Source organism: Labrus mixtus, chromosome 20 (genome assembly GCF_963584025.1).
Source record: "Labrus mixtus chromosome 20, fLabMix1.1, whole genome shotgun sequence".
In the NCBI taxonomy this organism is placed as follows: Eukaryota; Metazoa; Chordata; class Actinopteri; order Labriformes; family Labridae; genus Labrus; species Labrus mixtus.
The window spans coordinates 22,129,493-22,155,028 of record NC_083631.1 but is presented as its reverse complement, the minus strand read 5'-3'; the positions used below and the strand labels follow the sequence as shown (position 1 = coordinate 22,155,028).

At 42.1% G+C, this 25,536-nt stretch overlaps 1 protein-coding gene across 1 annotated transcript; it reads left to right on the top strand.

The window, feature by feature from the left end:
• The first annotated feature begins 3,079 nt into the window (after positions 1-3,079).
• gsg1l (gsg1-like) lies at positions 3,080-25,536 on the top strand. The gene is made up of 5 exons (XM_061026912.1): positions 3,080-3,757; positions 11,715-11,762; positions 19,038-19,190; positions 22,108-22,219; positions 25,173-25,536. The coding sequence occupies exons 1-5, from the start codon at positions 3,430-3,432 to the stop codon at positions 25,534-25,536; spliced, it is 1,005 nt and encodes a 334-aa protein (XP_060882895.1). The 5' UTR covers positions 3,080-3,429.

The window sequence follows — 25,536 nt, the reverse complement described above, 5'->3', positions numbered from 1 at the left end:
AACCTCAGTGTGCCGCAAGAAACATACTGTAAATGTACATTCTGCCCTGAGCCGAAGAGCGTGCAGAAAAACTGAAACAAGTCGTAAACAGTAGAAGGTGCTTGAAGTGTGTTGCCCCTGACGTTAAAATCCTGAGTGCGCACTTGAAGATGAGTTAGCTGTGGTGTGTAGCAGCAGTGTCTTGTTGTTGTTGTTGTTGTTGTTGTATATCGTGTTACATCGTGATCTACTGGCTGCTGCCGAGATTTAATTCTGACAGCAAACAAAGCCGGGGCGAACCCACAGATGGTCCCATATTTCCAATGGGAAATCTTGTCAGGGGCATCCATCCAACAACACTGCAGAAAACGTGTGTGTGTGTGTGTGTGTGTGTGTGTGTGTGTGTGTGTGCAGGTGTGTGTATCTGTGTGTGTTTTCAAGCCAGAGAGAGGGGATTTAATCGTCACACAGACTAAGTGATTCATAGCTCTATTTCTGGAGCTTAAAAGCAAACAAAGAACAGGCTGACGTAAAAGTTTACACTGTGTCTGTTCGAAGAGTAAATATTTGTTTGGCTGTCAATTAGATCATTTTTTATTTCTGTGTCACATGACTTTACTTTAACAAGTTCTCTCACAGCGTTAGATGGGTATGACGTCAGTGTGAGAAAGTGATTTATGCCATCAACATAATGTATTTACGTCTCTGTGCATTGTGAGGACGTCTGTTGCAAACCAAATTGCCCCTCAGGCACAATAAAGATTCTCCAATCCAGAAACAAACTACAACGAAAGCAAAGCATCATGGGTTTAAGGAGCTGTATGTTTGGATATTGTCCTGACCATCACCCCCCATTAGTGTCTAAAAATAAGTTATGAAGCCCAACGATGGTGGTCGCCATATTGGAAATGCTTTGTCGAACAAACTCAAGATCAAGAAACAGGCAAAAAGGTGGAGCTTAAGGTGGGTCTTATGTCTGCAACTACAGTACGCCCAATTCTCGGGCCAACTAATCCACACTCCAATATGCAAATGTGTGCATAATTCTTAACCCTTACATAACCAGAATGGACGACTTATAAAGAAAATCAGCCCCATAAAATAAGTTCCGATAAAGCCATGAGCTATTCAGACCAAAGCCGTATTTTGAAAGAGCCTGTAAACGTGTTTATTTCTGCTGTAAAGTTGGACATTTTAATATGGTGCCTAATGGGGATTCGATGGCTTTTGCAGCCAGCCTCAAGTGGACACTTAAGGAACTGCAGTTGTTGCACTTTGCATTGGTTTCATGTTCAAACAATGGAGAGTGTCACTTCTAAAAAACACAGTGGATTTGGTTCTTTGACAACTCTGATTCATACAGTATATCAAAATACAACACATCACACTCTTTTTAGGGGATGAGGAAGTTCTTAAGATTCATTAAGGAGACGACAAAGATGACATTTTTTGAGGATAGGGAGTCTACTGAACGACTCAGTGTGGGTCACAAAGCGACTTCTTGACAAACTGAAGTTACCTGATCTAGAGTCCATACGTCTCACTTCTGAGAAAAAGAGCCTCAAAAACGTTGCTCTATCGAGGACGAAATGTTCTCTGATCTGGAAAACAGATCCCTTTCATCCCGCGCTGGACTTGGAGTTCAAACATGTTTCCCTCGGAGCGGCGCAATTATCCATCCCGAGTGCTCATGTCGTCACTGTTAAACAGATAAATCCAACAGCTTTATCTCACATTTATCAACGCACCGGTTTCTGCTCTGTTTATTGACCCTCCTGAAGTGCTTTGTCACAGCGAATCAGACCCAGCTGACATACATCACACACACAACATATACACTCTCACACACACACACACACACACACTCAGGCATGGGCAGGTTTGTATTGATCTGGGGGTGGGGGCCATAAAATAGGTGATGGATGGGTGGGGTGGGCGGCTCGGACTTGTCACTGATGATTTTCGTGCCTGGAGATGTGAGCTCTCTGTGGGCGGATCGATGAAAAAAAAAAAAAAAAAAGGACGGCCGGGTCTCTACATGTATTCATCACCGGGGGGTCACACCTGAAAAAACGCACAACTGAGAGGTGTGTTATATCAGATACTGAACAGTTTGTGCTGCAGGTTTGTCATTGTGAAGTGGGGTTTCCCTAAAATCAACTAAACCGTTTTAATGCTCATTCTCAAAAAAATGTCCTGCAACAATGCTGCCAATGAAAAGTGAAAGGAGGAGAAGAGACCAGCGTCTGTAATGAGCTGTTGAACATTGTGAAACATGCATCCATAAATACACTTTAAAGTCTTTATATGTGATTGTTCACACTTAAATATAAATCAAGTATCTCCTCTGAAAATAACTCTGTGAGTCATGACTGTCTACAATGGGTGTAACACCTGAGTCCCACTGTCTGTGATGTTTTCAGAGTTTTCAGAGTCCTATCTTCACTTTGTTTACATCGCCCGGACGGCCGGCTGACTCCTCCCCTCGTGTATAAAAGTTGTTTAATTGAGGGACTAGAGAAAAGAAGAATAACATACTGTACTCACTGCTTAACTGTGTTTCTAGATCACGCTCATTTCAGGTAAATTTACATGCAGTGTGAAGATACGAGCATAATAAAGATCGCTAGCATTAGCATGCTAACACAACAATGCAGCGCCAGTTGTTTTGGTTTCATGCTGGTGCTCAAGGGCGACATCTGCTGGATCAAAAAATCACATATAAAGCCTTTAAATCCTCTTTGTTCAACTAAAGCCCGACCAATAAATCGGCCGCCTCTTCTTTTTACCTGCTGTTTTAAACTTGTGTTTTTATCACTTTCTTAAAACTTTTTAATGTTGTTTGTATTTTCACGTCAGCATGTGTTTCTTACACGGAGACACATAATATTATTTTGTGAAATGTTTGAAATGCTTGATGGGGCCCTGTAAAACACACTGGTGTCTGAAAGGTGCAACTTGCCTATCATAAAACTTTATTGTCTTTATTGGAAGTCTGAAATTTGCATCACAGCATCTCCTTTTACATCAAAAAGTTTGCTAATGCAGTGAGGTATTATCAGCTTTCTTTCACTTTGCCTCAATTGTTTTTATACGAGCAGTCCTATGACGCAGAAGGACGATGGAGAGAGAGAGAGAGAGAGAGAGGGAGAGAGAGAGAGAGAGATCACGCTTCCTCAGTCATCGTCCAGCTCTCTCTCAGTCAGTTCTCTTCTCTCGGTGATGCTGAAAGATGTCGGGATGAGATGCTGAAGTAGGAGGAGGACGTTTTTTTTTTCCTGCTCTCTCTCTCGGGGAGTCCGGACCACCTGTCACTTCTCTCACCTGGAGGAAAAACTCACTCAAAGAAGAGAAAAAGAGGCAGAGACGCGCGTAATTTCTCTGTGCGTCTTCCCCGCGCCATGCCTCCTCTCCTCCTCCTCTGACCACCTCCTGTCTCTTCCTTCTTGGATGAACTTTCTCGCCGTTTGCGGGGACGCGGTCGAGACCATGAAGACGACGCGGAAATGTCGCGCGCTGCTGTCGGTGGGTCTGAACCTCGTGGCCCTGTTCTTCTCCACCACCGCCTTCATCACCACGTACTGGTGCGAGGGCACCCAGCGGGTCCCCAAGCCCAACTGCAGCAAGCAGCGGCGGCACAACTGCATCGACTACGGCGTGAACGAGACGGACCCGAGCAAGGTGCACTACAGCTGGGAGACCGGGGACGACCGCTTCCTCTTCCGCCGCTTCCACACTGGCATCTGGTACTCCTGCGAGGAGAACATCCACGAGGCAGGTGGGCACATCGGTCCTGGAGTCCTTACTGTCAATCTCTAACCAGACCAGGAGTTATCTCGCTGTTAGAGGCGGAGTTGTGTCCTGGGCACTTTGAGATCCAGTTTGGGCTGCAATCACGAAAAGAGATTTACTTTACGAATAATTCAGCCTCGTTCTCTGAATATTTTTCTGTCTTGTCCCTAGATATTTGTGTCTTAAATCCCTTAAATCAGAGCTCCTCTGGTTGAATCCCTCTTTGGATGACAACGGGTCACTCGGGTATTACGCACGCAACAAAGAGACGCATCTTTGTGCGTAAAAATGACACAACTTCAGTTTTAAGAGCGAGAAAGAGGCTGTTTATTTCTGTATTGCTTAAGTGTGGCTTGATAACAGATAGGACAGGGTTGTGGTTGTGTGTGTGTGCGTGTGTTTGTAGCAGTTTCCAGTTGTAATTTGGTCGATGTGAATCTAGAATTCTAACTGAACAGGAACACACTGAAGTCAAACTCTTGCTTCTCATAAGAGAAGAGGGGGTTGATCAGTAAGCTGATAAACACACATTCGTTTGGCAGCTGACGTCACTTTTCAACCAAAATACAGCAGATTCTTTAGTTTCATTTCCTGAAAAATGAAGATTTACTGCTTGTATTCTGGATTCTGACCCCACATTTCTAGATGTCACCTGTAAGATTTAAGAACTGATATGTCTACACCACCTTTACTAACACTTTACAGACTGAAGGATTAACTGATAAGAACAAAAATGTCACTTTGACACGAGCACAAAAGTTTCCTAAAACCTTAACCTCTGTGTCAAAAGGTACAAGGGAATAGGAGACACAGGTTGAGCAGTGCACATGGAACCAGACCACAATTTAGAGCACCAGAAAATGTTTTGTAACATTCATCATCTAACGGCTCAACAAGCAACTGACTGCACCAAACATCTGGGAAACTATGAATGAGTCTGCTTATGACCACTGCTACTTATGTACAGCTTCAATTCTGCATCTGAACTAATCGTCTGCATTTCGGCTGTGTTTTAAACTCAACAAAGTTATGCGAGATGAAAATACAAACAGACGTAGCATCTTAAAAATAATCCTCAGGTGAAGGTTGTGTGTGTTGAGAAGGCGTTTGAAGATACTCAGGAGGTTTCTGAAGGCTCCTTTAAGAGCTCTGAACAGAGCGCCGCTGCACTGTGCCGAGCCCAGCCTTGAACTGATTGTCCTTGGAGTGAATTACTTGGAGCAAAACAAAACAAAAGGCAGGAGAGAGATTTATTACTGGGGCAAATTTCAGACACAGAGGTAACTCAAAGTACAAAGACGTTTATTAAATCAACTTTAAAAGTTCTGCTTTCCTCAGCAGTGATTGTTAGGTCTGTCGTTCAATAGCTCCTTCAACTTAATATTTGTTTTTATTTAGGGGAAGCATCACCATGGCAACATGAAATAATGAAAAGGAGTCAGCAGCGTCTACAGACCTTGACATTTTTCCTTCAGAAAGACGACTTGGGAGATTTTTTTTATGCTCCAAGATTAGTCGACAAACGGTGATATCAGAAGACCCGCCCCTTCAAGGTTTTGATTGGTCGGTGAGGGAGAAGTGACATTGACGCGCGAACAGCAGTTTGTTTTGGTTTCCTGCTGGTGCTCAAGGGCGACATCTGCTGGAACAAGAAGTCGCACATTCCTCCTTTAAAATGAGATGGGGTGAATTTAAACATGCAGTAGTTGCAGTGCTGATTTCTGTGAAACTGTGAGAAGAGTCAAATCCAACAAAGAAAAGTAGATTAACAGATTTTTATTACGGCTTTAAAATTCCCACAGAAAAGATTTACTGCGCTCGTATTTCTGCAAACGGTGAATAATGAAGGACTTAATTCTTAAATCCACTCAGGTGTTGTCACTTGTGTTTCTACAGATTAGACCTCCGTCTCAGTACTCGCGCTGCCCCGTTTGACTCTGGTTTTAATTCATCGAGGAACATGAACTCACAGTGAACTCCTTTTGGAAACGCTCCAAAACCAGACCTGCACATTACTGCATCGCCCCGGTCTCGTGGGGGTTTCACTTTTCATTTCACTTCAGCTCACTAAAAAAAAGGCCCACGGAGTGTTTGGTGACTTGAATCTATAATTAGCACACGGAGAATAAAATATGAAAACAAAAAAAAAAAGAGTCTGGACGCAGGAACGTGAACATCCAAAATGAGCATTTTGGGGCTGAAACCAAAACGAAAAGTTCTGCGCCGTTAAGATTAGAGTTTGAGTCTCTCCATCACGTGCCGCACATTGATTCAGATGTTCTTGTAAATTTTACGCCTTTAAACTCGTGAATACGACTTTAATGTCGACTTCCTGAGACTTTGGACTCGTAAATGTACGACGAAGATTCATAACGACTTTCTTCTTTTATGACATTGATCTCTTAAAATTCACAGCTTCAAGCTCTTAAATTGAATCTTGTTAATTTACGACTTTGATTTCTTGTAAATGTACAACTTTCATCTCGTCATATTAGAACTGTCTTCTCGTAAATTTACGACCTCATACTCGTAAGATTATGAATGATTATGACCTTTTTTTAATCCCGGTCACACTTGTTCCCACCTGGCTCAGGGCTGGTAACAAAGAGGGAGGCCACAACAGCAGATAGATAACTTATATGAAATGTGAGAATGAAGAATCAGTCATGTCTGAACTGTCTGTGTGAGTGGGAATGCATGAGGTTTGTGATGAGTGCAGCGAAGCAGCAGTCCCAGCAGTGAGCGTCTCAATCAGGCGGGCCTGAACGCCTTTCAGAAGGCTGAGCGGGTAACAGCTGACGACCCTCCCCGCTCCACTCACATGCAAACTCCAAACACCTGAAAGAGCAGACAGGACTGATGCTGCAGCTCCTCGGATGGTCCCAGTTTACGAGTTGGGAAGTCGTACTTTGGGACTTCAGTGAGCTCACCTGCTCTCAGTTTGGACATGCAGCGCCTTTATTCCCAGCACTCAAACAAACGCTCCCGAGTGCACAGCCAACGCTAAGTGACCACAGAATAAGAGACATGCAAACAGGCAAACAGGGTGCGAGCAAAGAGGGAGGGTTAGCCCTCACTGACAATCCAAAATACACATTCATAGACCGACATTGCTAATAATTGCAATTAAATGAATTGAACGTCAGCCACCTTATCCTGAAAATATTGCCTTAATAAGACAAACTGCAACTTTGCCAAACCCCCCCATAAATGGAGTCAAGGGAAAGGTGGTCATTTGGTGTTCTGGAGGAGAAACACAAAACGATAATTCACCTCACTGAGACATCAGGGCTGCCTCTGGGATTTAATGCATCTTCTCTCAGCATCCTCCTCAGAGCAGAGAACCTTTGATTTCTCACAGACGGACAGTTAGGGATCCAGTTGTGATCAGTGTGTTTTTCCACTATCACTCTGCTGCTGTCACATCCGTATGTAGCCACAGTGACCGCCATCAAAGTTTAAAATGAAAGAGACACGCTGCCGTGGTCACTTCGTCGAGGCTTACTAATTCATTACATCACTTCAGTCTGGCACGACCGTTGAAGAGACGCCGTAAGCTGAGCAGTAATGAGAAACTAGAGCTGGCGCTCCAAGAACAGGCTTTAGTCTGCAGAGTTCACTTTGACACCAAACTGAGCTGCCTGTAAACGCTGCAAAGTTTTCTCCCTGCACCAATCAGCAGCGTCTTTCATTCCTCTGCACTTCTTCCATTAATCAACATATTCATTCATTTATCATGTCCCTGCAGTAATTACTCAATATTTCCTTTGTAAAGTTTAGCAAAATGATTGCAATTAAAATAATATTACTATAAGGAACTTACTTTTTGCAGGACCGTCATCATACTGTTCTCTGATTGGTTGACAGCACTGACCAAGTGAACTAGTGTACTGAAGCCTGGAGTTCAATGTTTTTTCCATCTTCATGTTGTTTTAATTTTTTGGATGAAGGTGGAGAGGAGCGAGGGGTTACCAGATTAAGATATCTAAGTACAGTTAAACCCGGGGTCGACTCATCAGCTGGTTTCATAGACGAGTAACGAGCTAAGCTAACAAGCCAGATGTGAGCACAGACTTGCTAATCAGTGCTAAACAATTCATAATAGTATTCAGCTAATCCATTTCAGTGTAGTTTTTGTTAGTGTTTAATCACAGGATGCAGACAGGGCCACATTTTTTGAAGATATGGTACGTGAGCCGTTGTTTCACAAAACCATTCATACTCATTAGAGCTGCAATTAGCCCTGAATGACCTCAGATCCCACGTTCAACGGACTGCAGAGCTGCTAGCTGCAGGGCACAATGAACAAGTGGGGTAAGCGTGAGAGTGGAGAATAATATCCCCAAAAAAGAAACTTGAAACCACCTGAAGCCTCTTTAAATGACTCTATTCCATTACTACCTCCGAGACTGGGAGCGTGATCATTTGGATTTTTTGGTTAATTGTCATCTTTGAGCACCGTCGTCTGATTATGTGCAGCAGGTAGGAGTAAGAATACTGATCGTGCTGTTAGTTAGTCCTGTCGGCAGGTCACGGACGAGCCCGCCACCCTCTTTAATTACATTTTAGATTCATGTCCTAATCAGACGCCGAGCTGCTCACCTTTCAGCTGTGGCACACTTTCCACTGCGGCTCAACAAGTCATAAACACACTCCTCTGTTCCCTTCACTCGCTCGCTTAACTTCCCTCGAGTTCTAACCTTGGAAATATGAATCACATCTGCCTCAGAGGAGTTGCTCTGCAGACTTGGTTGAATAGTGTGAAGAATTTTTATGAGAGGGGAATGATTGACTAACTTTTAAGCAGCTGTAAATTACCTTAAATACAAGGTTTAAAACTAAATGAAATTAGCTACGCTGATGATACACAGTTATACCTACCACTCCAAAAGAACTATCCCAACTGCCTTAACCCCCTCAGAAACTGAATCATGGCTATCAAAAGGTGGATGTCAAAGAATTTTCTTCAACTCCAGAATGATAAAACTTTCAATTTTAGATTTTGGGCAACAAAATGCCAGAAACCAGGTTTTACAGGACCTCGCTTACGGCCACTTTAGAGTCATGTACTGCGAGTAGAATCACAAGTTTTCTCCCTGAGAAATATGAATCACATCTGCCTCAGAGGAGTTGCTCTGCAGACTTGGTTGAATAGTGTGAAGAATTTTTACAAGAGGGGAATGATTGACTAACTTTTAAGCAGCTGTAATTATCCTTTAGGTTCAGTTTAGGTAAAAGTTTCAGCGGAAAACAGAAGAGATGGCTTAGATACAAGGTTTAAAACTAAATGAAATTAGCTACGCTGATGATACACAGTTATACCTACCACTCCAAAAGACCTATCCCAACTGCCTTAACCCCCTCAGAAACTGAATCATGGCTATCAAAAGGTGGATGTCAAAGAATTTTCTTCAACTACAGAATGATTAATCTTGCACTTTTACGTTTTTTAGACAAAATGCCAGAAACCAGGTTTTACAGGACCTTGCTTACGGCCACTTCAGAGTCATGTACTGCGAGTAGAATCACAAGTTTTCTCCTTGAGAAATGTAGATCCCGATTCTCTAACATGGTGAACATCTTTGTTCACTTTTTAAGGGAAAACTGTGCAGCAACCTCCTTTGTGTTTGTCGACCTGTGTCACTGCCTTCCCTGTTTCTCCGTTACTATAGTTACAGTGACTGACAGGGGAGAGCGTGAATGAGGAAGAAATATGAGAGCGGTACTGTATGGTGCACTCATAGGTTAGTCTACGGCCTGATCAATGAATTACATGCGTGTTTTGCCACATGCTGTGTGAGTGTGACTGAACTGGGATATTTGTGATTTTTTTCTTGTTTGCAGATTGTTCTGAACGCATAGGGAAATATGAGCGCTTGAATCACCATCATTTAGAAATTAGCTTGCATGTATAGTACAGTATGTGTGAATTGAGATTGTGATTTTTTTTTATGATAGATCATGCAGCCCTATAACTGAGAGCTGAGGTTTGAAAAGAGAATGAGCCACACTTGAGCAGGACTATTAGAGGGTCAGATCATAATCTCACTGAGGGAAAGCAGAGAGCACAGGGGACAAGACAGATGTCTGCCATGTCCTTCATCACTTTCAGGCGACCACTTAAAGGAAGATTTAGGAAGGAGCTCATACGTCCTGTTCCTCAGACACCCAAAAACACTTTTAAGAGATTACAATTGGAGTGTCAAATACATTTTTTTGCAACCATGCAAAAGTTCTGCTCATTTTGAATTTGCTCCTTGGCAACAAGAACGCTCTTGCTCGTAAAAGTCTCCCTGAGTTTTGTGACATGTTATAACGTCCATCATGCTGAAATGTATGACCAGTCTCCAGCTGTGAGGAGCACGTGTGAACAGCCAGATCAGAAGAATCTCCGGAGCAGTCCTCCGGAAATTATTTAGAATATTTTCAGGAGTGCATACGTCAAAAAGAGAACATAAGAGACGGAGCAAAATGTTGTTTTGTCTTTTCTGGGCGTCACTGAGCTTCTTGAAGGTTTATGTATTTGGTCAGCTTTCTGCTTTACAAAGCTTAATATTCTCAGAGTTCCCTCTTAGCTTGCATAATGTATGTAATTAAGCACTTAATAATAATCTTATTTGTAAGTCGTGGGGCTGATTAGGAGAAGATTTATGTATCTGATTTCAAAAGGCAGATACGGTTGGTAAACAGCAGTGTTTTCATTATAGATTCAACGTTTCAGTTCAGGTCTCCTTAAGCCTCAAAGACTTAAATCATCTTCAGTATCTGGGAACACACAGTGTCTTCATCTGTTGTTGGGCGGGTGGAGGTTTTGGGCTTGGGGGGGGGGGGGGGGGGGGGGTTGTCTGAGGATGCTGGTGGTCATGCTGGTTATGGATGGGCCTCTTCGCTGCCCGAGACACTGCAGAGGCTGAGTTATGGCTCGTGTTGTGGCTGCTGATCTGTGACCTGCAGGGTCCCAACCGAGCTCTGATCAACTCTCTGCAGCCCAAGTGATGCTGCAGAAACACTGAGTGCATGAATACTGCACTGACATTATGTGAGGAAAATACCAGAAAATCGGTCTTAAGGTCCAGTAGTTGAATAATGATGACTGATAATTCACAAGTTCAGGATATTATGGCAGCAATAAAAGGGATTCAAAATATCTTTAACCTGACAGTAAAATAACTGAAACATCACACTTTCCATTCAAACTTTGTTTTGGGGCACCGGTGGATAAGTGTTTAAGGCGTGCGCCCCATGTAAAGATGTAGTTGTCCTTGAAGCTTCCAATCCAACATTTGTCTCCTTGCTTGCATGTCATTCCCAACTCCCCTGTCCCTAATTTGCAACTCTGTCCACTCTATCTCTACAATAAAGGCATGAAAAGACCATAAAAAATCATAATGTTTAAAAAAAATATGAGGGCCAGACTCATGAACGCGTCATGAGTCTGAAGTCAAAATGATGTTTGTCCTTGGAAAGAGAGACCATCAGTCCAAGATTTCTTTCATGATGATGAACAATTATTTAAGAGAAATGACTTTTGTAACTATTTCTAATGCAGGATTTTGCAGTTTAGATTCTTTTGATTTCAGTAAATTAGCTCAATATTCCTCCAGCGCTGGTTAGAGGAACATCATGGAACATTATGGTATAATCTCTAAATCACTGTCGTTGTTTTCCTGCCTAATGCATTATTAGCTGTACTGTTGGTTTGACGTTGTGACACTAATGCTCATTTTATCCTTTCCCTTCCCTTCTGTGCCTCATTGTCATCTTTTTCTCCTTCTCATTAATCACCTCATTCTACCTCTACCTGTATTCCTCTCGCTCCTTCCCTTTTCTCACACCTCCTCTCGGCTTCATTCCCAGTTCATTTCACCTTTTCCTTCTTTATCTCTATATTTCCTCCACCCCCCCCCCCCCCCCCCCCTTTCTCCTCTCTGCCCCTCTCTCAGGTGAGAAGTGTCGGAGCTTCATTGATCTCGCCCCGGCGTCGGAGAGAGGTGAGTAATGACGGTCATTAGGCTCTGCCGCCACTCCCTGCCGCTCCCCACCTGTTCTACAGGAACAGAGAAACCACGAGGAAAACAAAAAAGGACATACATGCTCTGTTTCTGTGGGTGCTCAGAGTTTCCAGAAGCCTCTTTTCTTTAAATTCAACTTTAGTTATCTGCTAACAATAAACGATATGTGTCTATCTTTTTGTACAAAAGTTAACAGTTCTCTTTTTTAAATATTCAACACCCAAACTGGCTCATCTCAAAAGGTGCATCACAACTTAACTACAGGAAAATTCAATGGGTTGTGTGTTGTCTGACTCAAAGACTTCAAATAAAAAGTGGATAAAGCAAATGTAATTTTACCACTTGGATTGTGTACCATGATTTTAAAGAGCCCATATTCTGCCCTTTTTGGGGTTCGTATATTTAATCTATGTTCCTACTTTTGTACGTTCACAATAGATAAAGTGTCTGTTTTCATGTACTGCTCCTCCTTGCTCCCTCTCCGCTCTGAGTCCGTCAGCTGCACTCTGTTGAGCCCACACTGTTAGACCCCACGTGGGCCAAGTCTGCTCTGATTGGTCTGCCGATCCGCTCTGTCGTTATTGGTCAGTTGCTCAGCACGCTTCTTGGAAATTTCAACATGAGCTGCAGGGCTTGCCACAACGAGCCAATGGGCTTAGATCAGTGATCTCACCCTGACAATGACGCCGCACTGACACATTTTTATCGAGGGGGGCTAGAACCGAGCGTTACATGCGGCTAATGCTACAGCTAACAGGAGGACGTAGGAGAAGCCACGTTTCCGCGGACTTTGAATTTTTGCACATAGATGTGCCTAAACATGCACAGGACACATGGAAAACACACTAAAGAGCATATAAAACCAGAAAAAGAAGAATATGGGACCTTTAAGGCGTCGGGTTGACATTCAGGCGGTCACCATTCTTTTTGGGGTTTGAAGGGACCACCAGAGGGTCTCGCTAGCAAATACTATGTCGTCAAAATTAGCCATCTGGCACTATGGCCTATTCCTTAAGGCGTACGGCGTACATCCTACAAGGTAGGGCTGGGAAATATATCGAGTTTTTAAGATATATCGATATATTTTCAAACAAGATATAGGGTAAGACGATATCATTAATATCGATATAGTTTATGTTGCATTAAAATAACGTTACAGAGGTGTCAGGTCACCTTTTTCTCATCTCACTGATGATGACTGACTGTCTGTCCCTCTTAACCCTGCTCCTCCTCTCTCTCTCTTTTATTGTATTTAAGGAACATTTTTATTTTATAATATTACTATTTAAATTCACAAACAGGTAGTTTATTTTTCCATGTGTTTTCACTGTTAATAAAATACATATCGATATATATCGAGTATCGCCATTCAGCTAATCAATATCAAGATATGAGTTTTGGTCCATATCACCCAGCCCTACTACAAGGTACCTGGAGCCAGCCTCAAGTGGCCATATGTAGAACTGCAGTTTTTGGCACTTGAGCATCGGCTTCATTTCCCAGCCCCAGAAAGTTCCTCTTGGTCCTTACTCAGTAAATTCATCGTTCACAGTGTTGCAGCGTCATGAACAGAAGATAAGGAGAGGAAGAAGTTGTTTAAAGAGTGAACTTTTTTCCTGGCCGGTCACAATGCGAAGTGCCAGATTGTCCGTTTTGAAGATGAACACATTTTTGTCGGGGGACGACTTCTGATTCCGTCTTCGATAATGTGATTTCAATCGCATTTAGAGAAAATCTACAAGCACTTTATCTGAAGCTTCCTGAGGCTTTCAGCGTGATTATATTGACGAAGGAGGCAGCGGAATGAAAGTGACATTTATTAATTGATATGAAACAAGCTCAGTCTTGTCTGGTGCTGTGTCAGTTGTGATTTATGGAAGTAATAGAAGCCTGAAAGCTTACAAAAAAAAAAAAAAAAACGAGGCCAATGCTGTGTGTTCACATCCAGATTTTTAACTTGGCAGACTTTTGAGATAATTTTTAAGTGTAAAAAGTTGTAACAAGGGAATTGTGATTTCTTTACATCAACGATACCCTGAACAAAAAAAGAGATGAACCTTATCAGAGGAACACAGAAAGTCTGTAAATCTTAGTTTGTCATTGCTGATTAGCGCTGATATTTTTACCTTCATGAATTTATAGATTTCCTCTCAGGAGATCGGGGTCGGCCTGTACGGTCAATATGTGTCGGCAAACCTTTTTTAATCATAAAGGGCATATACATTTTGTTCAGGGTGGTTTTTCACTGCTGAGTTTCTAGTTCCAAGCTAACGTCAAGATAGCAAGAAACTCACTTCTTAGTAATTGTTGTGTTTGAAGAGGTTGGATGCTAACGACCAAGAACGCAACAAGTTTAACCGCATTTGCTCTCACCATCTCTGGAACATGATGTGAGTGATCTTTTTTTGTGCGCCCTGCATCTTGCCTTTTTTAATAAGATCCATTATGCAGAACACGCATCAGGTGCTTGTTAATGAGAGCATACCTCCTCCAGATTCTTCTTACTGCAGTAAGTGAGGAGCACGTTATATCCAACAGAGCGGGGTGTTTAAACATCCTGCGGCTCATAAAAAGGAATATTTTAAAGTCCAGAAGAAAAAGGAACATTTTTGCTGCATGTGGGCGTAGCCTCTAATTGGCTGTTTCATGCAGAGCAGGTAGTTAATAAAAGTTCTCTGATGGTTTCATCTGTTAATGCCATCTGGAAGACGAGCATGATGCTGCACGTAGCAGTGGTCGATGATATGATGTGTTGAGCAGAGCGACCTTGTTTCTCACACAAGGATACGATATGTAAATCTGGCTTCCTTTAAGCCCCGACGTGCCCACTGCTGTGTATTCCAAAAACACAGCTGCCTCTCAGTCAGATTCAAGTTATTTCTGAACAAACACCCGGACCACTGTGTCCATGACTCGCTCAGCGTCGTCTTTTAATCAAATTAATTGCATTTGTTTTAGATGGAATTTAGAAAATACTTGTCATGCTTCAGAGATCCACCAGCGGAGTAGAGAACTCCACCAAAACAAGCTCTTAATAATTCTTTAAAGTATTTAAAGCATCACCATATTTGATCATGACATTGATATTTTGTATTCTGATTTCTAGTCTGGATTTCATATTTCCTTGTCGTACTCTTTTTGTTCTGTTTTTCACTTTTAATTGCTCTTAAATGAACTTGCCTCGTCTTGCGGCGGCTACTCAGTTCCACTTTTTATTCATCAGTTTTTTATTATGTTTTTTGGTAAGCTTGGGCTTCTTCCTGTGTTCATGTTTTATGTATAACTGTTGGCTCCACTGACACACGTATGAAAACACACAAACACAAAGAAGCCCGCAGAGTAATTATGAGAGGTGAGATGCGGTTCGACGAGCCGCTTCCTTCCTGTTATTGGCGCTGCAGGTTAAATCGCCCCAAACGCATCGCTCAGTTCGATCAAGTCTGTGCTACGTCTTCTGATACATATTCATACGACAGAGAATCATTCTGGTTGATATTGTTGTTGCATTGTGAGATTCCCTAGCAGGCGTTTTGAAATGTAAATCCATGGACTGGTTGGAGATTAAATCTGATGAGGAGCCAGAGTGATGTTTGGGTGACACAGCGACAAGAAGGTCTTTAATAAGAAATCAGAATAAGTCCTGACAGGCAGCCTGAGTAGGGAAAAAAACTCTCTTCAATTTCTTGAATTTGGACTGCAGTACCTATTTTAAACACCAGGTGTCAGAGTTACATATTGCTCCTTTAATGGCAATCCATCCAGGAGTGGAGATATTTCAGTCTGGACTGAGGTGTGGGACGAGATGCCGCGAGCATGGTGAAAAAGAAAAACAACATCATGAGGAAATGCTGCTGAGTTTTACTGTTTGTCGTTGTAAAAGGTTTCAGGTGTTGAGACTCTGCAGGTTTGTAGTTTCTCCTCCCTGATATGAGCAGCACATCACATTTATTTTGCACCTTGACACCGTAAAGCGGTTATTGCTGCTTTTATCACTCACGCTTCCAGAGGGGGTTTTTGCCCATCCTTTCTTTCACTACCTGATATCTTCTGACTCATTTCTATCTCCAGTCTTTCTGTATCAGCTCCCTCTGACTATCTGCTGTTTGTCTGTCTTGAAATCTGTATTTTAAGCGTCAAAAAGATCCCATTAGAAACTTGTATATTAGCTTTCTACAGGAAGACACTTCATCACAGCTTGTAGGACACAAGCTAAAAACTCTGTTGCTAGGATCATTTTCTGATAAATGAAGACACAGCAGTAGATATTTATTTATGTTACATTGATAGCCAATGACATTTACCCTCTGCAGGTATATTAATTAAGCTTCTGTATATACCTCCCTTTAATAATCAAGATTATCTCATGTTTGTCTTGCACAGGAACATTGGATAAAAAGTTGTTTCTTTTATTCTTAGAACAAAGCTCAATCATTTGCTCTTTATAGAAATGGTTTTACTGCACATTTTTTCCCTTCTTTCTACCTTAATAATCAGTTGTTACACTTCATATTTTTTCGCAAAACCATAATATATGAATGAAGTTTGCTTTGGCAAGCCTACAGAGAAGTTTGCCAATAAATTAACAACCAGTCGTGGCTGTTCAGGGTACAAGCAGCCCCCCCCCTTTAAATGACTGATGCACAAATTGAAAACTCAGCCCGGAGTTTGTACTTCCAACTCATCTACATCCCCAGCAGAGCGGAGCAGAGCAGATAATCCCGTTTAATGCTGCTGTTGTCAGCCTCAGTGATTCAAGAGCAGCTCCTGCCTTTCAGAAATTACCAATATGGAGATCATTGGAGAGAAAAAGTCTGGAAGTGAGGGTTGGATCCCGAGGGCCGTTTCTGTTGCGGTGTGTCAGCTCGTCTCTGCTTTAAAAATGTTCACATTTCCAGAGCGTGAAGAAGGACAGTAGAGTTGTAAGACATTTCTGTCATCATACATAATGTCTCTCTCTGCTATGATGGGATTTTTCCCCCCGTTGGTGTTATGACTAGAGGGCCCCGCCGACACAGTAAAGAGCCTATCAGTGCATGTCAGACATCACCCTGCCTTACTCCTGTGGGTCCATCAAAAGCAAATAATTCACCTTATTTTTGAGCCCACAGTGTCATGTCCTGCCTGTGTAGAAACATGTATCATCATTCTCCAAAGATTCATCAGCTTGTCAAACACCCAAAGAATGAATAAAGACTCAATTGATGGAGGAATAATGTCATGTCCCCGGCCCCGCCTTCAGTGTGTGCATGGAGGTCAGAATGAAACAAAAAATGGAAATCTAATATCCACATCCTTCTCTATACAGGAGAGGACCAGAAGGGAAGGTGGACGCTGTGATTTAATCTAAAAAAAAGTTCTTGTCTAGATAATATTGTAAACGTATAAGAGCCTTTTGCTAACACTCACTGGAAACACAACTGGTTTAGTCAAAAGAGGATTTAAAGAAGTCAAAGTAGAACCCTCTGTAGGGAAACCTTGGATCAAATCTTAACAGGATCTTTTTTTCAGGCAAGTCTTAAATACTGAGGATTGATCGAAACATTTTATCTTACAGCCTCAATTCAATTTCTGCCGGGATTTGAAGTTAAACGAAGTCTGATGCTCAGATCAATAACTGTTACACCTTGATCTGACATTTCCAGCATTAATCAGCTGCTGCAGTTGTCAGGACACCATCAATGTCAATGGTGTGTCCCTCTTGCAGAATTTTGATCGCGATCAACATTGCTGGTGGGGGGGGCAGATTGTCTAGTGTTTAGGTCGGCAGCCCGGGTTCAAGTCCGACCTGAGGCTACTTCCTAACATTTAATTCCCCACTCTCTCTCCATGATTTCCTGTTCTATCCATTGTCCAATCCAAATGTCAGCTTAAAGCCCAGAAATAAGTTTCACTTTAAGTTGAGGATTACATCAAGACATTTGACTTAGCAAATGTTCCCCGTCGACTGGAGGTCTGCTGATATTTCCTGCCGATGTCTCTTTCATGATGAGGAGGGGGAAGACAGATTAAACAGGCATATCTGCCGTTGTCATGGGGATTTTGGACACTGCCTGTCAGTTTGTGCAGACACTACCAGGAAAAAAAAGTCCTGGATTTCGGGGAATTGGCTCGTGGCTCTGCTCTCACTGTGCAATGTGTGCAGTCGTACAACCCAATTATCAAACGTGCCAAAAAATCATCTGATCTGGCCATGATCGGCCATTTTGCCACAGTGTACACCTCATGATTAATGACGCTCGATTGGCACGCATTCGACCCGTCGGACGACTCAAAACTTCGGTCTAATAGCCTGAAATCGCACTGTATGCTCAACTTTAGTCGAAACATTTAACCTCATGATTCTTCAGCATGTCTCTTGGTTTTAATCCCTGAACAACAAATGGAAAAGCTTCAGATGTTTGATAAGTCAAAACCCTTACATCGAGAGTCAAGGACTTCTTGAAACACCAGCTTGTGTTTCTTATTGTGGATGTGGACTTCTGTATCTCTCTGCATGACTAAGGAAAAATACAGACAGAGTCAGAGGAGCATTATCCCAACAGTCCAAGCTATATTTAGTTTGATGTATTTCTTCTTTTGGAACGGATCCCAGTCTTCTGGTGTCCTCTGAATGACCATGTCTCCCTCAGACAGACTCTCACTGGAGATGTTAATATGATAACATGTTCATTTTAAACCCAGTCAAGACGCTCGGCATTGTGATGCATTCAAAACGTTGCACAAAATCTGATGAGGATCTGTTTTACTTTGTGTCAGTTTTGAGGTCCTTGATGTGAAAGAATGAAAATGAAGAAGCCCCTGAGACTGTGTTGTAGTACTGTATAAGGAAAAATCCACTTTTCATATTATTTAATTGAGAACTGTGTATGGATGAAGGAAAAACAACCCAGAGAAGCTAGACAGTGGGTAAAAATTGTGCTTCAATGTTTGGGTTTCCCAAAAATACAACTTTTACCATTACAAAATAAAAGCTTAGAGTGCTGTTTTTTTCCCAATGAATTCTCGGGTACAGTGCTACCATTAAATTTTGCAACTTGCCTGTAAAGTTACAGCAGACAATCATAATATAAGATTTATTTTTATTTCCTTTTGTAGGAATCCTCTCCTCTGTTTCATTGATTTTTGAAGGCTCAGTAGTTTCCCCAGCAGATTAAACTGTGTGAAGAGCATCTTGAGCCTCACTGATACTATCTCTCTCTCTGTGTGTTTCAGCTGGTGTATATTTGAATGTTTTTTTGTATGTCGTGTTCACAGGTGTGTTGTGGTTGTCAGTGGTGTCCGAAGTGCTCTACATTCTGCTGCTGGTGGTCGGCTTCAGCCTGATGTGTCTCGAGCTTTTCCACTCCAGCAACGTCATCGACGGACTCAAACTAAACGCCTTCGCCGCCGTCTTCACCGTCCTATCTGGTAAGATCGACACAAAACCAAAACCTAAAGACTATGTACCCTCAGGTCGTTGACAGTTTGGACACTGATACTGATTTTCTACTACTTAATACATTGACTACACTCAAGCCAAGAAGCATTTCAGATACCTATAACTAAAGTGAGGATCCACCATCATAGATATTTTCTCATTTAAGCTCCCATGATAAATAGAATAGAATAGAATAGAATTACTTCATTGATCCCAAACTGGGAAATTGTGGCGTTACAGCAGCAGGTTATCCAAACACACAATATGAGTAAAAAACACAACGTTAGAAAATCTAAACACAATATAATATTAAATACAAAGTAAATAAGTACTAAAAATATCAAAACTAAGAATGTGAATATATACAACCAGGATTTAACTTAGCATTACTAGTCTTAAATAGGAAGATTAAATATGGAAGATTGAATGTAAATGTGCAAAAACAGAGTAGTAAATGGACAGTATTGACATAAGTTAAAGTGCATGAGTGTAGACATATTATAAGCAGAAACTATTCAATATAACGGCGAGTAGACAGACAAATGAAGTGAACATGAGTGCAGGGATAATTAGTAAATTTAACATGTGCAGATTTAAAGATTTAAGCTGGCTATAAAAAAGGCTGAAATTAGTACAGATGCCTCTTTGGAGTGATGCAAGGCATGGCATTATAAGTTCAGCTGCATCTTCTGTGGTCATGGTGGAGGCCGTGGTGGTGGGAAATGGGCGGTACTGGTGGTAGAGACAAGTGGTAGATCGTGCTGGCCCCCTGCTGGCATGCAATTGGCCAAGGAAGATGCAGAATGGCATGCCATGAAAAACACCGGCATGCCAGTGTTACTGAAGTGGAATGCCACATGGCAGTTTTTGATCTTGTCGCTGCTGCAAGCTGAAGGTACTAAGTATGTGAATGAATGGGAATGGAGTTCAATACTTTGACTTCTATTGGAGTATACTATCACTGCTGTTTTGGTACTTGACCTGAAATGCCGTCCCCCACTGTGAAAGTAGGTGAAGCTTGATTTGCCTTGTAAGCAATCTCATGAAGATGTTCCTTTTCCTGAGAGTAATAAAGATCTTGTAATCTCTGTGCGGATCAGGATAGAAATATAAAATTCATAATTATACATTTAGAAAATAGTCTAAGAGCCGCGCGGGGTTGAAGGGAGACTGATGCAGATTTGTGATTTGGGGTTTTTGGGGGGGTTGGAGGTTATCCCCTGGAAGCCTTCGCAGTGTTGCATGCCAGGGATTTTTCTCCCAAGTCATGATAAACCTCTTACACAAGAAGCTGGCACTGTGTCATCCCACACACACACACACACACACACACACACACACACACAGAGAAACACTGCGCACTATCAGCCTCCTCCTCCAGCCTCTCTAAGGATGTTCCCATCAGACGAGTGATTCTATTAAAAGCTGTGATTGAAAACGTCTTTTTTTCCCCGTCACAGCACAAGTCATTGATTTGATCTGATTGAGATCTTATCAGTTGCATTAAGTAAGTAAGAACATTTATTTATACACTGGGCTGAGGTACAATTACAGTAAGGGGTATTTGTACTTCACTTGAGTATTTCTATTCTACTCTCAAAAACATATTCTTTCACACACCTTCACCTGTGATCTCTCTAACAGACCTAACTCCAGTTCCAGTCCCGACCCTACAAATTCTAAATGTTTATGTTACAGGGAGTCCCAAGAATGTGTCTGTGAAAACACTTTTTTTTTTTTGTCCTTACAATGTTGGTAATAGATGTTCTCATTAACTCGCACGCACAGAAACACAATTCCTAGAAATCTGTGTCGTCAAGGTGTCAGGCTCAAGGAGAAACGAGGCTCTTTTATAGTGAACTGTAAATCTGGAGCAGCTGAGTTTTATTTCCACCTCAGTGAGACCGACCATAAACATGCACACGTGGCTATAACCCGTCACACACTCCACGTGACACACACACACACACACACACACGTTCCCAGTGTTGTCTGCGGTTGATGGTGTGGTTGTGATGTATGACCTCTGCATTGATTCATTCCTCTCTCATTGACTCATTTACAATGTGGCCTTTTGATTTACCGTACATTTATGAGTGATTACATCCCTATCTATAATTGATCGGATGTCTTATAACCGGAAAGTTAAATCAATTGGAGCTGCATAATGAGTAATTAGAATGGTTACATGTGTTCTGATTTATAACAGATTTTATGTTGAGCTGCATTTTAGAGGTGATTTGATTTACTGTTGTTTTGTTAATGGTAATTATCATGGCAGATCATCTTTTGCTGAGGGTTACTGTTGTTATGTAAGAACAAGAAAACATACTGCGGGTGACGCTGTGACGTTTAAGAGCCTTTCTATTTGTGTATTTGTGACGCTTTCTTCTTTAAGTTAAAGGGGAATCAGCAATGATAGCAGCCACCCTGATGTTTTTAAAGGAGCAGTATGTAACTCTGATCCCTAGTGGTTAAAATGGGTACTGCAGTCCAGATTCTAAACATTGCAGAGAGCTGTCCCCCCCCCTCCTCTCTAGAGTCCATGCTCACTCAGGTCACCATGTGGTGGACTCTGAAGCTTCAGTGTTTATCCAGCTCTGCATGGGTCTGTAAACCTTTCTGTGTTCTAACCTCTCTCCATTTTTCAAAATCATCTCCAATATTGATCCTAGTTTGACCACGTTTCTGCTCGTGGAGCTTATTAGAAACATGCAGAGGCTTTTTAGGTCGGGTACAATCACTTCTATCTGAACCACTTCTCTTGACCCGCTTCTATCGCTGCAACACCAAAAAGTCAGTTTGGGGGCAACCTTAAAAGTTCCCCTACTTTTTTTAAACTGTCTCCAAAAAAAAAAGAAAGATAGAAAGATATCCACTGATGATAAGCATGTTTGTGTGTTTCAGGTCTACTAGGTATGGTGGCCCACATGATGTACACACAGGTGTTCCAGATTACAGTCAGTCTGGGGCCCGAAGACTGGAGACCCCACAGCTGGGACTACGGCTGGTCCTTCTGGTTAGTGTACTACTCACCCACACAAGCACGCATAACACTCAATTATCCAGCGTCGCAGCAACATAAAACCAACAAACAAACAAACCCTTTGTCTGTCTCATTAACTTATGTTTCTGGAGACATATTTTGCGGCAGTGTTTCTGCACTCGGCGTACGGTGATGATGAGGTACTCGGGGAGAGACCGGGCTGTTGCCTCGGAGATAATTAGCTAGACAAGATGCACCTTGACCTTCTCTGCTCTCCGCTCGAAGGTAAAGCCACACTGCTGCTGCCGCCGCTGCAGCTTCTGCTGTCTGAGTTCATGTGGCTCATTTGTGGATCAAGGACGGAGAATCTCAGAGAAGAGCGGTGTCTAGACAACCAAATAAATCACACGTATCAGTCGCAGGTATTGGACACCTTGCAATGAAAGACGAATCTCACCAGTAGCTGTTGCAGGGTTTCTGATTGGATGACGTGATTTTTTTTCTGCCGATAGGCCACTTGTTAAAATAGTTGTTGTTTATATTTCCATTGTCTTGATCTCGGGGCACTTAACAGACTGACAAGCTCAAAAAAAAAAAAGAGAAGCTTTAAAGGTTCATCCTTGGCTCTGGCATCTGCTAATGAAGATCATGTGTTACGCTCACAGCTGCTATATGGTGTAGTGGCTTTTTAAAACAGCTGTTTCCAAGGTCATGTAATTTTGTTGTTTTGTGTCAGTAGGGATATGTAATATGCACCAAAGGCAGCATTAAAAATTATTCAGATTATACGAGGCAAAATGAATGAATATAACTAAGATGACACAAACAAAAACAAGAACCTGTCACTCACCCTAACGGGAGATTTTCTCTGTCAGTCGCTCAAGAGAGGGGCTCTCACTTTTCAACATGCAGGAATAATTCAGGATCGTCAAATTGGAATAATCCCAGCAGGAATTAATTAAACTTTACCGAAACGGACAGAAATCTCCTTCAGGGGGTTTCATAAGTGTGAATGTGATCTTTTCAGGGGGGATGAATGAGCAATACGCCCTCTCGTTAGCTCTTTTTAAAGCGTTCTACAAACTGAAGTAAGAGAGTCAGAGGCAAAGTTATACTGTTTTAAACCATAGCTGGATCACACAAGCTGTGCATGTTGGGTTGTTGATAGCATCTCCAAAATCGAGACTTTATTTTCCACCTTGTGTTTTTCATTTTAACTCCGGCTGACGATGATTTTGTTTTCACCACCTTCATGTTAGAGATTTGGAAAATGAGGGTAAAACATTTTTCAGGGCAAATATTGCAAGTCTCACTAAAGCTTATCAAATACACTTTAACTTTCAAAATCTTATCTGTGAGTAAACACAGAACATTTCATCACCGGATTAGTATTTGAAGGAAACCGCACAGGGACGAGGCTCAGCAGCAAGCAGGCTGCTACCACAGCAGCCTCTTCATCTGAACCTGATGGTTTGTTTACATGCGAAAGTCTGAGGGGGAGCAGAGGAGGGTTTACAGTGCAGGAGAATATATCATCTCATATGATTATCCTATATAGAGATTTAAGAATAAACTGACGGTTTCATAGTTCTGTTGGCACCAAAATCATTTCAAATGATCAGAGATTTCGAGATCAAAGTCGTACATTTCCGAGAAATATCCCCACATTTTTTGAGAATAGAATCATAAGAGAATAAAGTCATACATTTACAAGAATAAAGTTGTTATTTTAGTCAGTAGTTATATTAGTAGAGCAGTAGCTGCCTGTATGAAACATGAGGAACGTATTGTACTTAAATTGAACTTAAGTTTGACGCTAAATGTGAAAAATGGAGTCATGAATGTACAATCATTCAGCTGACACACTTATTGATTCTAATTCAATCACAATGCAACATATTTTCAAACAGCAGTAACAAGAGTGCCATTGACCATGTTTGATAACATGCTGGTGATTTGTACTGTGTTACTCCATCTGAACTTTATGATTTATTATTGTGCCTCTGTTCTGTTCATTTCTGCCTCAGCTTCCAATATGGGACAACATTGGTCGTATATTATGAACAGATAAAAGAAATATGAGTAATGGATATGACTAAGATGAAACCACATAATATCAAATCACAGCATAGTGATGATTCCTGGTTTTTTTTTCAGATAAAGAGTGATGGATTGAATCAGTAATTTGTATTTTATCTGTATTTGTGTCTTTTACTTTGTCTATTTCTCTCTGCTTGACATCATCCTAGACGTGCAGTGATTGACTCTGCTTGGAGGGATGGTTAGCTTCCTTATATTAACCAGCTGGTATCTCAGCCTATTCCCTTCAGAGCCGAGACACTCTCTCAATTAGCAGCTCATCAGTTATGTGTCTCCGCTTACATTAGCTGGAAGAAAGCCCATGGCTGAAGAGCTCGGGGTATTCAATGAATCACCCGCAGATGTTTCTCGAGTGGTTTTTAGTTCAATAACTGTCTCATTTCTCCATCTGGATGGTCACGTCTCCCTCTCGGAGTAGCTCCCTGCGTATCTGCCCTGCATGGACGACCATACGGTTTATCTTGTCCGCTCTCCGGCCAACGTTTTGGTTCACAGGAAGATAGCTTAACAATTGTCTTCCAGATTACAATGGATGTTTTAAAGTATTGGCAGAAAAGAAAAGAGAAATAAGCTGCCTATAGTTACATATCAGGGGGTAAACGTATGTTGGAGTAATCCCAGGATAAGGAGCGTTAAACGGCTTGTTCTTGGTGTCAGTGTTTATGAACACTGCTGTAAAAATGTTTCCAATTATCCATCAATAACTTGCAAATAAGAGAAAACTTTGATCTGATGGTGGAGAGGTTGGAGAAAAAGCGAGGTCGCTAAAATCCTTTCAGTTTATTTTCCTGAAACATTCATTTCTGCCCAAAATGTGTCCAAATCATATCAGCTCTCCCTTCATTTTCACCTCATCTCTTTAAATGTGTTTCTTCTCTCAAACCAGCATGGCTTGGGGTTCCTTCACCTGCTGCATGGCCGCCTCCGTCACCACCCTCAACTCCTACACCAAGACGGTGATCGAGTTCCGACACAAGCGGAAGCTGTTTGAGCAGGGCCTGCGCGAGGAGCAGAACTACCTGGACCAGGAGGCCTTCCACTACTTTCGGGACCGCTCCCTCCAGTCCATCTCCAGCACCGTGGAGGTCTACCCAGGCCACGGGGGAACCAGAGGCGGGCTGGTCGTCGGGGGCCCGGGTCCGGGTCCGGGAACAGGTCCCGGACCGGGGCCCGGGAGGGGAAAGAGAGCCACGTCAGCCTCCATAGACCTGGGGGAGAACACAGACTCGCTGGGGGAGGAGCAGTGTTGA